Source organism: Oncorhynchus masou, chromosome 29 (genome assembly GCF_036934945.1).
Source record: "Oncorhynchus masou masou isolate Uvic2021 chromosome 29, UVic_Omas_1.1, whole genome shotgun sequence".
Taxonomy (NCBI): domain Eukaryota; kingdom Metazoa; phylum Chordata; class Actinopteri; order Salmoniformes; family Salmonidae; genus Oncorhynchus; species Oncorhynchus masou.
The window spans coordinates 26364873-26377303 of record NC_088240.1 but is presented as its reverse complement, the minus strand read 5'-3'; the positions used below and the strand labels follow the sequence as shown (position 1 = coordinate 26377303).

The window sequence follows — 12431 nt, the reverse complement described above, 5'->3', positions numbered from 1 at the left end:
ACATGTGATCACAGCCAACAAAACATACCTGAAGCTCTTACAACTCCGGCAGTCTCACAACCTTCTCCGATACCATAGTTATTTTCAGCCAAGACTCTGAAACAGTAGGCCTGTCCAGCTTCCAAGTTAGGAATCCTGAAAGTAGATTTGGGGCATTCGGCTATGACACAGGACCATGCCTTTCTCTCTGCAAGACGCTTCTCAACAATGTAGCTCTTCACTGGGCTTCCTCCATCAATCAGAGGAGGATCCCAGCCGATGGATGCATGGTTCAGAGATGTTTCCTTCACAATCAGATTCAGTGGTGGACCAGGAGTATCTATAGAAAAATGTAGGATTTGTTATATTACTTTACGACATTATGGTTTGTATAACTGTAGTAGATAAAACCACATTAGGTAAGATTTTTTTATTTTTAAATTGATTCTCTTAAGACAAGAATCATAGCTTACCTAGGACCTTCACGACGATAGTGTAAGACTTCTTTCCACTGTCGTTTTCAATCGACAAAATGTATTTGCCAGCATCATATCTGTTGATATCCTCAATGTACATAAGGGTATCCCATTCAGACGTTTTGATCATTATTCCTGCTCGTTCTTTGAGGTTGGCATTGACCTTGGTCCACACCACCTTGGGTGGGGGACGTCCTATCAGTGGCACATAGAGTCTCATTGTGACTCCGGCTCTCAAGACCAGTACCTTGCGAAGGTCTGCATCCAGCTCAGCATCAGCAGCAACTGCAAATCAAAATAGAAATGTATAGAGTCAGACAAGATAGAGGTATGGATGTATTTTAGTTGAATAGATAGTACTGTATTACATGTTTATTTCCAAATTGGTGGATTACTAAGATGAGTAATTGTTCTGCACAGACTTGGAGTGTATTCTGATAATGTTGACATACTCAGGATGTCTTTGGCCTCGTGTTTCCCAGGGATTTCACTTGGCTCGCTGTATCCGATCTTGTTCACGGCAAAGACACGGAAAACATATTCTGTTTTATCAATGAGACCAGTAACCAGGAACTTGGTTTCTTGCAGCTTCTTGGGCACATTGCACTTCGTCCAGTGTTCTGCATCAGCTCTCTTGCACTCGACAAGGTAGCCGAAGATCTCACAACCACCATCGTAAGCAGGCTTGGTCCAAGACAAGCTTATGGTGCTGTGTGTTGAGTCAACAACTTTAGGGAAGGCAGGAGGTGCAGGTGGATCTGAAGGAAGAATATAAGTCAATGTTACCGAGAAGTGTGGAAACACGTAATCCTTTTATGATTTAAGTGAGCAAATGTGGCTGTAATACTTACACACAGGATCCACAGCAAGGGCAGCATTGGATGCATCACTTGGTTTGCCAAATCCAGCTTTGTTCATGGCAATCACTCTGAACTCATACTCAGATCCCTCTGAGAGCTGGACAGCTTTGATGCTCCTGTCAATCACTGGTTTACGGTTGACTTTAGCCCAGTTGAGCTCTGATGCTTCACGTTTCTCAACCATGTAACCCAGAATAGTAGCTTTACCATCATCAGCTGGCGCCTTCCAGCTGACAGTCATAGAATTGGCTGTAATGTTGGTAATAACTGGTGGCTCGCTAGGACCAGGAACATCTGCAAATGAGAGAGAGAAAGAGATCGAGAGAAAGAAGGAGAAATCACTTAAATATTGTGCAAGCAGAAGTTCCACAGTGTTTCCAACTCAAGCGAAGTGAACATGTGTAAGCAATTTATATTCAAGCTAAAATATGACATGTATATAAAATGATGTACAAGCTTGAAATATTACCATATGGATTCTTGACCATGACAGGGTCCGTGAGGATAGGGTCCCCAATACCATACTGGTTCTCAGCACTGACCCGGAACTGGTATTCATGGTCCTGCATCAGTTTCTCTACTGTGCAATCAGTCAGTTGACCATGGATATTGGAGGTCACCAGCGCCCAGTTCGCTCTGCTGGTTTCACGTTTGTCAATGATGTAGTTAGTGATTTCAGAGCCCCCGTCTGCAACAGGTGGCTCCCACCTCATCTTAATACGGTCCGCAAACACCTTGGTGATCTTCACTCCAGCTGGTGGGCCAGGTTTGTCTAAAGAGAACACAAAGATTATTTTACACATCGACAATTGATTTGGAATATATTCATATTGTATTTTGTATTCTCTTGCAGATCCTCACAAACACATTGATAGAAATTATACTTACATATCTCAAGCTGTTATAAAGAGTTTTAGTATTTAAAAATACAAAAATAAAATAATTATCATGAAGCTACAACATCAGTTTGGAATTTGTGCACAATAGTAAGACAAATTGTAATTTTGCATACCTAGAACCTTGAGCTTAATATTGGCGTATTTAGCGCCATTGGGATTTTCAGCTAGAATAGTGTACTCTCCAGACTCCTTCCTTGCGACAGAGAACAATTCCAGAATGTGTGTGTGTCTCTTCTGTGTCATCTTCATCCCCTCAACCAGTTTCAATGGAACACCATTTCTCTTCCATGTAACCTTGGGCAGTGGTTTTCCAAACACTACAGCATCAAATGAGACATTTTCTCCAGCCTTCACTATGATCATGTTCTTCATGTCCACTCCCAGCTCGACCCTGGGGGGAACTGGAGAAACAAGAGACACATAACATCAAGTAAAAGGTTTGTGTTGGCCATGGAATCCACAATTATCTTTCATCATTTGGTGATTTTAAAATTGCATTTAGTCATTACACACTAAAATCTAAAATCAAAACAAAAACAACTTTGTTTTGTCAATGTTCTGAAGAAGCAGTGGCCTACCATTCTCTGCAAACACTGGGATGGCGTCTGAGATCTCAGAAGGCAAGCTGATGTTGATCGCTGACTTGGCGAAAACTCTGAAGCGATACTGGGCTCCCTCCTCCAGGCCAGTTACAACATAGTCTTCTGTCTTGACGTTCTGGCAGTTGGCATTGCAGCGAACCCATTTCTCTACTTCTTGATCAATCTTCATGTACTCCACATAGTATCCGATGAGCTTGCTACCTCCATCATTTTGGGGACGAGTCCAAACAAGTGAAACAGTGCTTTTTGTCACATCCATTACCTCAGGTTTACCAGGTGGATCTAGAATAAAAAAATGACAACATCCATGAGTTTCAATTGACAGATTACAGATTTCAAAGCCAGTGAGGGACACGGTAAGCCATACATCCCATGCCCAATGACTTACCGATGGGTGTTCTTGCTGTGACCCAGTCAGTCTGTTTGCTTGGTTTACCCTGGCCAGCCTTGTTGAGGGCAGACACCCTGAATGCATATTCCAGACCTTCCATTAAGCCTGTGCAGTTGTATTCAAGTCCACGGACAACGGACTCATTTGCTTTCACCCAGAGAAGGCTGTTCCTCTCTTTGCGCTCAATGCAGTATCCGGTAAGAGGACTGCCACCGTCAGATGATGGGGTCTCGTAGGACAGAGACACTGCTTCACTCTTGACTTTTGTGATACACAGATTTCTGGGCTCGCCTGGGACATCTGGAATTAAAATACGGAGTTAGCAAGATGAACATACATTTTCTAAAACAAATATATTGTACATAATGTACACAACACTATATTACTTAGACAATCATAATTCATTGTACAATAGCCATTTTACATTTTTACCATGCTTATACTTTGCCATGCTTAACTCACCGAAGGGATATCTAGCAATCATTTTCTCTGAATAGATTGGCTCTGAGATACCAAATCGGTTCTCAGCTCGGACACGGAAGCCATACTCCATTCCAGGGGTAAGCTTTCCAACTTTGTAACTGGTCGTGGTGCATGAGCCAGAAGCTATGACCCAGTCTCCTCTGCTCACATCACACTTCTCAATGACGTAGTTGGTGATGTTGCTTCCACCGTCCTCACTGGGTTGGTTCCACTGAAGTGTGCAGGCATCAATATCAACCTCAACGATCTCCAGGGGAGCGTCAGGAGGTCCTGGCTTATCTGTGAGATTAAGACATGTACCCATCAGCATCCATTTAGACTATGCATTCTGGTAGTGTATTCGTCAATTATTTTACATTTCCTCAATAAAACTTACCCTGTACTACGACCCTAAGAATCTGGCTGATTTTGCCGGTGCTGTTCTCAGCAGAAAGACTGTAGTAACCACTATCCTTTCTTGAGACGTCTTTCATGATGAGCGTAATGCAATTTGGAGACTTTTGCACCATGCGACGATTAGATGTCAACAGATCCTCGGCGCCTTGCCTCCATTTGCAGAATGGTGCAGGTTTTCCAGCCACAATAGCTTCAACTCTCATTTTCTCTCCTGCTTTTACTGTGACAATATCAGGCATGATGATCTTCGGTGCCACTAAAAAAGATTGGAAAACACGTTTTTAAAATGAAGAGTTAAATAGTGGTGTGTAACATGAACACTTTTTTTTTACACAAAACTCAATCCAGACAAGGTAATTCTGGGATTTTTTAAGCTTTGCGACTTACTCAGCTGCTCCTTGACCTCAAATACTCCCTCAGCTTCTCTTGCCAGACTGGTTCCAGCCACGTTTCTTGCTGCAACTCTGAACTTGTACTTTGTGCCCTCTTTCAGGCCAACGACTACAATGGTTAAGTCTTTAACAACGGAATATGGTGTCCATTTGTCTTCAGGTTCACCGTCCTTTTTGTAATCAACCATGTAGCCATTGATCTTAGCCCCACCATCCCTCAAAGGTTTCAGCCATCCCAGAGTGGCACTGTTCTTTGTCACTTCCAAGACTTCCATTTTCTTGGGTGGATCAGGTTCACCTGTTTTAAGAAATGTTTGACATTTATGTGAATCAAATACAAAACAATAAAATCCACTTACACTATCCACTATTTAATTACAATATTAGGTATACTGTAAAAGTGCACTTACTTATAGGATCAGATGTCAGATAAGCTTTTGGAGAGTCTTTAGGAACACCAATTCCATATTTATTGACTGCCATAACTCTAAAGTAGTAGTCACAGCCAGGTGTGAGGCCAGTGACTTTGAAGCTTGTTTTCTTCAAATCGTTGATACAATTTGACCAAGTCTTCTTGTCGAGTTCACGTTTCTCAACAATGTAGTTCTGGATTTGGCAGCCACCATCGTTATCCGGAGGGAGCCAAGACAGCTGACAACCGGTGCTTGTCACATCACAGACCTCAAATCCTCCCACAGGTCCAGGAGTATCTGTTCAACAAATGTAACATCAATATTGGATACAGTCCATATAACAGTACAAACAATACTCCTGTAACAACATTCATTTGACATTGTGAAGAATGTTTTCTTGTTTAAAGTCTTTCACAGTGAATAATGCTCTGCCATATCACTAACTGCCATAAAAAGTGAAAAGATACACCTCGGTGACTTACCCAATACTTTAACGCGCACGAATATAGCTTTCTCCCCAGCGGAGTTGGAGAGTGTCAGAGAGTATTTGCCGGAGTCGTCCCGAGTGCTCTCAGGGATCACAAGGAAGGACATAGTATCAATCTGATCCACGTGCCCTCTCCTGACTACATTATCAACACCGAGCTTCTTCCAGGTGACTTTGGGAGATGGTCTTCCTCTGATAGTAGCGAAGAGCCTGATGGGGCAGCCTGCTCTAACAGTGAAGCCCTTCCTAAGACTTGCATCCAAGTCGATCTCTGGTGCCTCTGTAAGTGGGTAAGATAACAGGGAGAACATACATCAGACATTGAGAGATCATCATAAAATATTATCTATTAGCTACAGTTCTATATCAACTGGATGTGTTCTCGTCTAGGCCTATATTTAAGCAATAAGGCCCGAGGGGATGTGGTATATGGCCAATATAACACGGCTAAGGGCTGCTCTTAGGCACGGCGCAACGTGGAGTACCTGGATAAAGCCCTTAGGCGTGGTATATTGGCCATGTACCACAAACCCCTTATTGCTATTATAAACGGGTTACCAACGTAATTAGAGCAGTAAAAATAAACATTTTGTCATATCAGGGAGAAACTGGCTATCAGGGAGAAACTGGCTATCAGCCAATCAGCATTCAGGGTACGAACCACCCATTTTATTAAAATAAGTGTTTACTTACCGAGGACCTCCTTGGGGTTGACGGCCTCTTTGAGTGTAGCGGGGCGGCCCCAGCCGACCTGGTTCTGTGCAGAGACTCTGAATTCATACATCTGCTTCTCATTCAAGTTTGGAATGGTGAATTCTGTGTGCACCAGCACACCAGCACCGGTGTTGCACTTCTTCCAGCCCTCTTCTTTCTTCTTACGTTTAGCTTCAGCTTTAGCTTTAGCTGCAACTGCAGCAGCTTCATCCTCTTCATATTGTTCCTCACCTTCTGTTACTGCTGCTTCAGGCTTAGCTTCAGCTTCACCTTCAGGCTTGGCTTCACCTACAGGCTTAGCTTCCTCTGCAGGTTTAGCTTTAGGCACAGCTTCGGGAACAGCTTCAGCATCAACCACTTCAGGTTTAGGCTCAGGCTTGTCTCTCATTTCAACCATGTAACCAATGATAGGAGCACCTCCATCATAGATAGGCTTGGCCCACCCAAGAGTAATGGACGTCTTGGTGCTGTCAATCACCTTGAAACTGCCGGGAGGACCAGGAACCTCTGGAATCAAGGAAAACAAAATGTCTGCATGTTAGTACAAACAACAGAGAAAAATCATATCCAATAATAATAATAATAATACAATATTACAAAAATGCATAAATTATGTACCAATTGGATCTTTGGCTGCTACTGGTCTGCATGGTTTGCTTGGCTCTCCCAGTCCGACTTCATTTTCAGCCTTGACACGGAACTGATACTCGTGGTTGGGAATCAAGTTGCTGACTTTCATGCGTCTCTCAGAGATGGTACTCTTTGTGCATGGCACCCATTTGACAGCGCGCTTTTCTTTCCTTTCCAGGATATAACCAGTGATAGACTTTCCACCATCATTCTCTGGTGGGGCCCATACGACTGTCATCTCCTCTTTGCCGATCTTGGTGATCTCTGGTGATTCTGGTGGTCCAGGTCTGTTGAACTGAGTCCGAGCTGTGACGGGTTTGCTCTCCACTGCAGGACCTGTCCCCATCTTGTTTTCTGCTCTGATGCGGAAGATGTACTCATTTCCTTCTACTAGTCGGGTGACATTGCAATAGTTGGTGACAAGTGAAGCAGAGTATGTGGACCAGACCATTCTTCTTGTCTCACATTTCTCAATGATATAGCTATCAACTTCACATCCACCTTCATCTTCTGGGAGATCCCATGCAACTCTACATTTGTCTACTCCGATTCCAGACACCTTCACGTCTCTCACAGGCCCTGGAACATCCAAGACATTGACAATTGCGTATCCAGTGAAGGTTCCAGCAGAGTTTGTGGCGGTGACGACATATTTTCCGGTGTCTGTGCGTTTAGATTTGGTCATAAGAAATTTAGAATAATCTGTGCCCGTTTCAACACTAACTCTAGGGTTATCTCCTGTGGCCTTGTCCTTCACCCACTTCACCTCTGGTTGAGGCTTTCCTCTGAGTCCAGCCTCAATTCTGATAGACTCTCCAGCTTTAACCACAAGGGCTCCAGTTAACTTTATATCAAGCACTGGTTTCTGGATCTCCTCTCTGACAAGAACATCACCAGTCTTCACCCAGTCACTTTCTCCACCTTCGTTGCATGTCTGCACTCTGAACTGATAGGTTTGTTTTTCCACACACTTGTCAGCCATGAAGAATGTATTCGTAATCAGATCCTCATGTAATGGCACCCATTCTTCCGCTCCCAATTTGCTCTCCAAAGCGTAGCCAATGTTGGGGCTTCCACCATCATAGTCTGGCCTCCTCCATTTCAAGAAGACAAAGTTCTTACCGACATCAGTTACCCGGAAGTTCTCTGGCTCACCAGGCTTGTTAATGGGATCGATGGCAAGGGTTGGTTGTTTTGTCTCAACTGTGGGCCCAGGGCCACATTTGTTCACAGCACAAACACGGAAGAGATACTCGTGGCCCTCCATGAGTTTGGCTTTAACCATGCGGTTAGTGCAGTCAGATGAGATCATTGACCAAAGCCTCACACTGGGTTCACGGCACTCAACAATGTAGTTTGTAATCTCAGAGCCACCGTTGTCCACAGGGTTCTCCCAGGACACCATACAGGAGTCTCTGGTCACATAGGAGGCCTTCAGATTCTGACAGTGTCCAGGTCTATCCAACACATTCACAGTTATCGTAGCTTTGGCTTCACCACTGTAGTTGTTAGCCTTCAAAACATACTTTCCATGGTCTGCTCTGGTTGCCTCTTTGATTCTCAGTTGAACAACAGGCAAGTTCTGAGTTAGTGTTGTGCGCTTGGCAGTTTCCAAAACGTCATCACCCTTTTTCCAGATAATCTCTGGGTCAGGTCTGGCTTTCACGTAACCGATGATGTTGATGTTATGTCCAACACGGACAGTCAAATGCTCACGGCTTGTAGCATCCATCTCGATCTCTGGAGGTATCATGATGTCTTTGGCAACCACCGATTCAGGGCATTCTCTAGGCTCTCCAACTCCAATCATATTTACAGCACTAATGCGGAACCTGTACTCTGAGTGTTCTTCAAGGCCTTTAACTCTGTAAGCACACTGCTTAATGTGACCATCCTTGTTGATGATCACCCATTCTCCGCCAGCTTTCTGCATTTCAATAATGTAGCCCATGATTGGACTGCCTCCATCTTTGTTGGGTTTAATCCAGACTAGGTCTGCATTTTCCTTACTGTAGTCCTTGATTCTGGGGTTAACTGGAGGTCCAGGAGCTGTGATATGACGACAGGGTTTTGCTGGGTCTGATATGGGAGAAGGTCCACTGAAACCGGCAATGTTTTCAGCAAAAACTCTAAACTCATACTCATTTCCCTCAAAGAGACCAAGTACTCTGATTCTGAGCTCCTTACAGGGTGTCGTGTTGACACGGATCCATTTTCCGCCCTTATGTCTACGCTCAACGATATATCCAGTGATTTGACTGCCTCCATCATATAATGGCATGGTCCACCCAACAGTGAGAGCATCTTCTGCAATGTCTGATGTGTTTGGTTTGCCTGGATGCCCAGGGGCTTCAAACGTGTGTTGGGCAACGGTTGGTGCACTTTCAAGAGGAGCGCCGATACCCATTTTGTTCTCTGCGCGAATGCGCACAACATATTCAACGCCACTCTGCAAACGAGAGATCTTAAGCTTTGTGGCTGTGCTACCAGAGCACACACCTCCCCAGGTTTCTTTCTTAGCCTCTCTCTTCTCAACAACATAACCTGTTACAGGGCTTCCACCATCATCCTTTGGAGGACGCCAGTCAATAAGCATGTACTCAGGAGTAACTTCAAGAATACTAACTGGTCCAATGGGCGCTGCAGGCACATCAAGAACGGTCACATTCAAAGCCAGAGTCTTGGTTCCTGCAGGGTTGGACACTGTGAGGATATAGGTTCCACTGTCACTTCTCAAACAATCATTGATGCTGAGAACTGTTGAATAGTTGTCACTCTCAATCTTAACTGTGCCTTCGGGAACAATTTCTGCTCCGTCAATGGACCATTTAGCAGTAGGCACAGGAATGCCTCTCATGATAGCAGGGAGTCTGATTGTGCTTCCACATTTCACGATGATCCCTTCGATCAGCTTGGCATCAACTTCAACAATTGGAGCCACTGTGAAAATATAGGTTCATTTATATAATTTGTTTGATGATGGCAATTATGTTGTCTACAAATCAATACATATAGGGGTGGTTTCCTGGCCACAGATTAAGACTAATCCTGGACTAAGAATAACTTTCAATGGAGAATCTTTATTTAACTTGCTTTTTAGCCTAGGACCAGGATTAATTTATGACAGAGAAACAAAACCATTAAGTAAATATATAGTAAACCTCACCAAGCTTCTCCTGGCAGAGAACGGGAACAGTGGTGTCTGGTCTACTCAGTCCGATAGCGTTCTCGGCTCTTACACGGAATCTGTAAGTCTTTCCTTCCTCGAGGCCAGTGATGTGGCTCTCAGGGATGCTGACTGTGTTCCATTCATCCCACTCTCTCTCTCCTTCTTCTTGGTACTCAACCAGGAAACCTGTGATGTCACTACCTCCGTTGCGGTCAGGCCAGTTCCACACAAGCCAGACCTCTGTCTTGTCCACATCTACGTGGTGCAAGTCCTTTGGTGGACCAGGTGGGACTGAAAATAGACCATACATTAGATTAGATGAGATTAGATTACATACGTCAAGTTAGTGATCAAGATACCAGGTACATTACAATACACCAGTAGGTCTTACTGTACTCGGGTTGATTGATACTCACACAGAGGATTCATGGCTTTGACAGCTTTGGTTGTTTCAATGTATTCACTTCTGCCAAACTGATTCTCAGCAGCAACGCGGAACAAATATGATGTTCCTTCCATCAAGTGCTTGGCCATCATGCTGCGTTTCTTAGACGAAGAGCAGACTGGCACCCACTGTGCAGATGCCACATCTTTCTTCTCCACAACAAAGTTGGTAATACGTGCTCCTCCATTGTCCTCAGGGTCTTTCCAGGAGAGATAGGCAGAATCGCATCTCACCTCTGAAACCCTCAGGTGCTGGATTGGACCAGGTTTGTCTAATAGAGTAAAGAATAACATAATTATAGCAACCTGGTATGCTAAGCACTATACATCTGTCTTCCTTAATTTCTGACAGACATTATGACCGAAAAATTCCTTACCAAGGACGAGGACTGTGCATGTGGCAGTCCTTGATCCAGATGAGTTTTCTATGTTCAGAGTGTAGTCGCCACAGTCAGAACGGGCACAGTAGCGCATCTCCAATTTAGATCCTAGTGGATTGACCTCAATTTCGGCTCTTGTGGGGACGTCTTTATCGTTCTTCTTCCATGTGACTTTGGGGAATGGAATTCCCTTGATTCCAGCAACCAGATTGATATGGGTTCCGGCCATGGCTTTCAACTCACGAGGCATACCCAGTTCAACATCCAACTCAGGAGGTTCTTTTGGGGTTAGAAAAACAATAGGTGTTATAATTCATTTGTTTATTTCAATGATAATGAATTACCCAAATTATGAAAACAAATGTAAGAAAATTTTACCAAATCTGTCTTCTGCCTTCACTGGATCTGTGGTGTATGCGGGTTCAGATTCACCAGCGAAGTTCACAGCAGTAACTCTGAATTTGTAATATTCTCCCTCTTCCAGGTTAATGACCTTGAACTTGGTTTCTTGGCAGGAATCAGGAGTCTGATTCACTTTTTGCCACTCCTTTCCAACTTTACTGAACTCAACGAGATAGCCAAAGATCTTTCCCCTGCCACAGTCCTTTGGTGGCTGCCAAGATAGTGAGACAGACTCCTTTGTCCAATCCACAGCTTCTGGCAACACGGGGGGGCTTGGAGGCACTGAGGGAAGAAACAGTTGATTCAATTAGATCACATTTTTAAAAGCTGTGAAATCTTGAAAAGAATGAATTAACTTTGCGCAAAGTCACTTACCAATTGGATCTTTGGCGAAGATGGGCTTTGATGGAGGGCTGGGGTCACCCAGACCCACAACGTTCTCAGCCATGACACGGAACTCATATTCACAGCCCTCAAGGAGGTCTGGAACAAAGTACTCTACTTTGGGGAAGATGCGGTCTTTTCCGGATGCGCGAGTCCATCTGTTAGCCATGGTCTCCTTCCTCTCAATAACGTAGCCAGTGATGGGCTTGCCACCATCCGCAGGTGGCTCCCAAGTGAGGAGGGCTTGATCCTTATAGATCTCCTTCACAATGGGCTGTTTGGGTGCATCTGGCACCTCTGTAATGGGAGAATGAATTGATCTGATCAGTTGTAGCAAAATGCATTCATGACAAAAGATGGTTGCATCTTAAATTGCACCCAATTCCTTACATAGTGCACTATTTTCGACCAGAGCCCTATGGCTGCACCATATAGGGAATAGGGTGGCATTATGGATGTAACTTATATTGTTCCAGTATGTATCTTACTGAAGACATCCTTAGCCTTGGTCTCGGCAGACAGCAGTGGGTTGCTGATGCCGTGGATGTTCACAGCACAGATTCTGATGATGTACTCTCTGCCCTCAATCAGCTTAGGAACTTTGCATGTTGTCCTGGTGCAAGCTGTTGTCACTGGCATCCAGAGGTCTCTGTTTGTGTCTCTCTTCTCAATGGTGTAGTTGGAGATGGCACATCCACCATCGTCCAGAGGAGGGTTCCAGGAAATCACCATGTAGTTCCTGTAGACCTCATTGAAGACCACTGGGCCCTCTGGAGGCTGGGGGCGATCTGAGGAAAAATAATAGCATTTAATAATGAACAATCTATTAGAAATGGATCAGTCAATAATCAAACATATTTTGATTATACGGGTTAATGAAGAGTGACATTAGGTCTGTCAACTAAGAACAACAAAGAACACCCTCACCAC

At 44.2% G+C, this 12431-nt stretch overlaps 1 protein-coding gene across 1 annotated transcript in view; it reads right to left on the bottom strand.

Annotated features, from left to right (window-relative positions):
* The window catches only part of ttn.2 (titin, tandem duplicate 2), a 176248-nt gene that overhangs the window by 50143 nt on the left and 113674 nt on the right, over positions 1–12431 (bottom strand). Inside the window, exons 173-194 of the mRNA XM_064944764.1 lie at positions 11990–12289; positions 11493–11798; positions 11094–11399; positions 10713–10994; positions 10308–10607; positions 9889–10182; positions 6711–9662; positions 6436–6599; positions 6072–6249; positions 5374–5658; positions 4889–5188; positions 4474–4776; positions 4067–4342; positions 3670–3969; positions 3205–3507; positions 2793–3098; positions 2328–2615; positions 1785–2087; positions 1307–1609; positions 908–1213; positions 453–740; positions 29–319 (exon numbers count right to left, since the gene is read on the bottom strand). Coding sequence (XP_064800836.1) covers positions 29–319; positions 453–740; positions 908–1213; positions 1307–1609; positions 1785–2087; positions 2328–2615; positions 2793–3098; positions 3205–3507; positions 3670–3969; positions 4067–4342; positions 4474–4776; positions 4889–5188; positions 5374–5658; positions 6072–6249; positions 6436–6599; positions 6711–9662; positions 9889–10182; positions 10308–10607; positions 10713–10994; positions 11094–11399; positions 11493–11798; positions 11990–12289 — 8934 coding nt within the window. The remainder of the gene's footprint in view (positions 1–28; positions 320–452; positions 741–907; positions 1214–1306; positions 1610–1784; positions 2088–2327; positions 2616–2792; positions 3099–3204; positions 3508–3669; positions 3970–4066; positions 4343–4473; positions 4777–4888; positions 5189–5373; positions 5659–6071; positions 6250–6435; positions 6600–6710; positions 9663–9888; positions 10183–10307; positions 10608–10712; positions 10995–11093; positions 11400–11492; positions 11799–11989; positions 12290–12431) is intronic.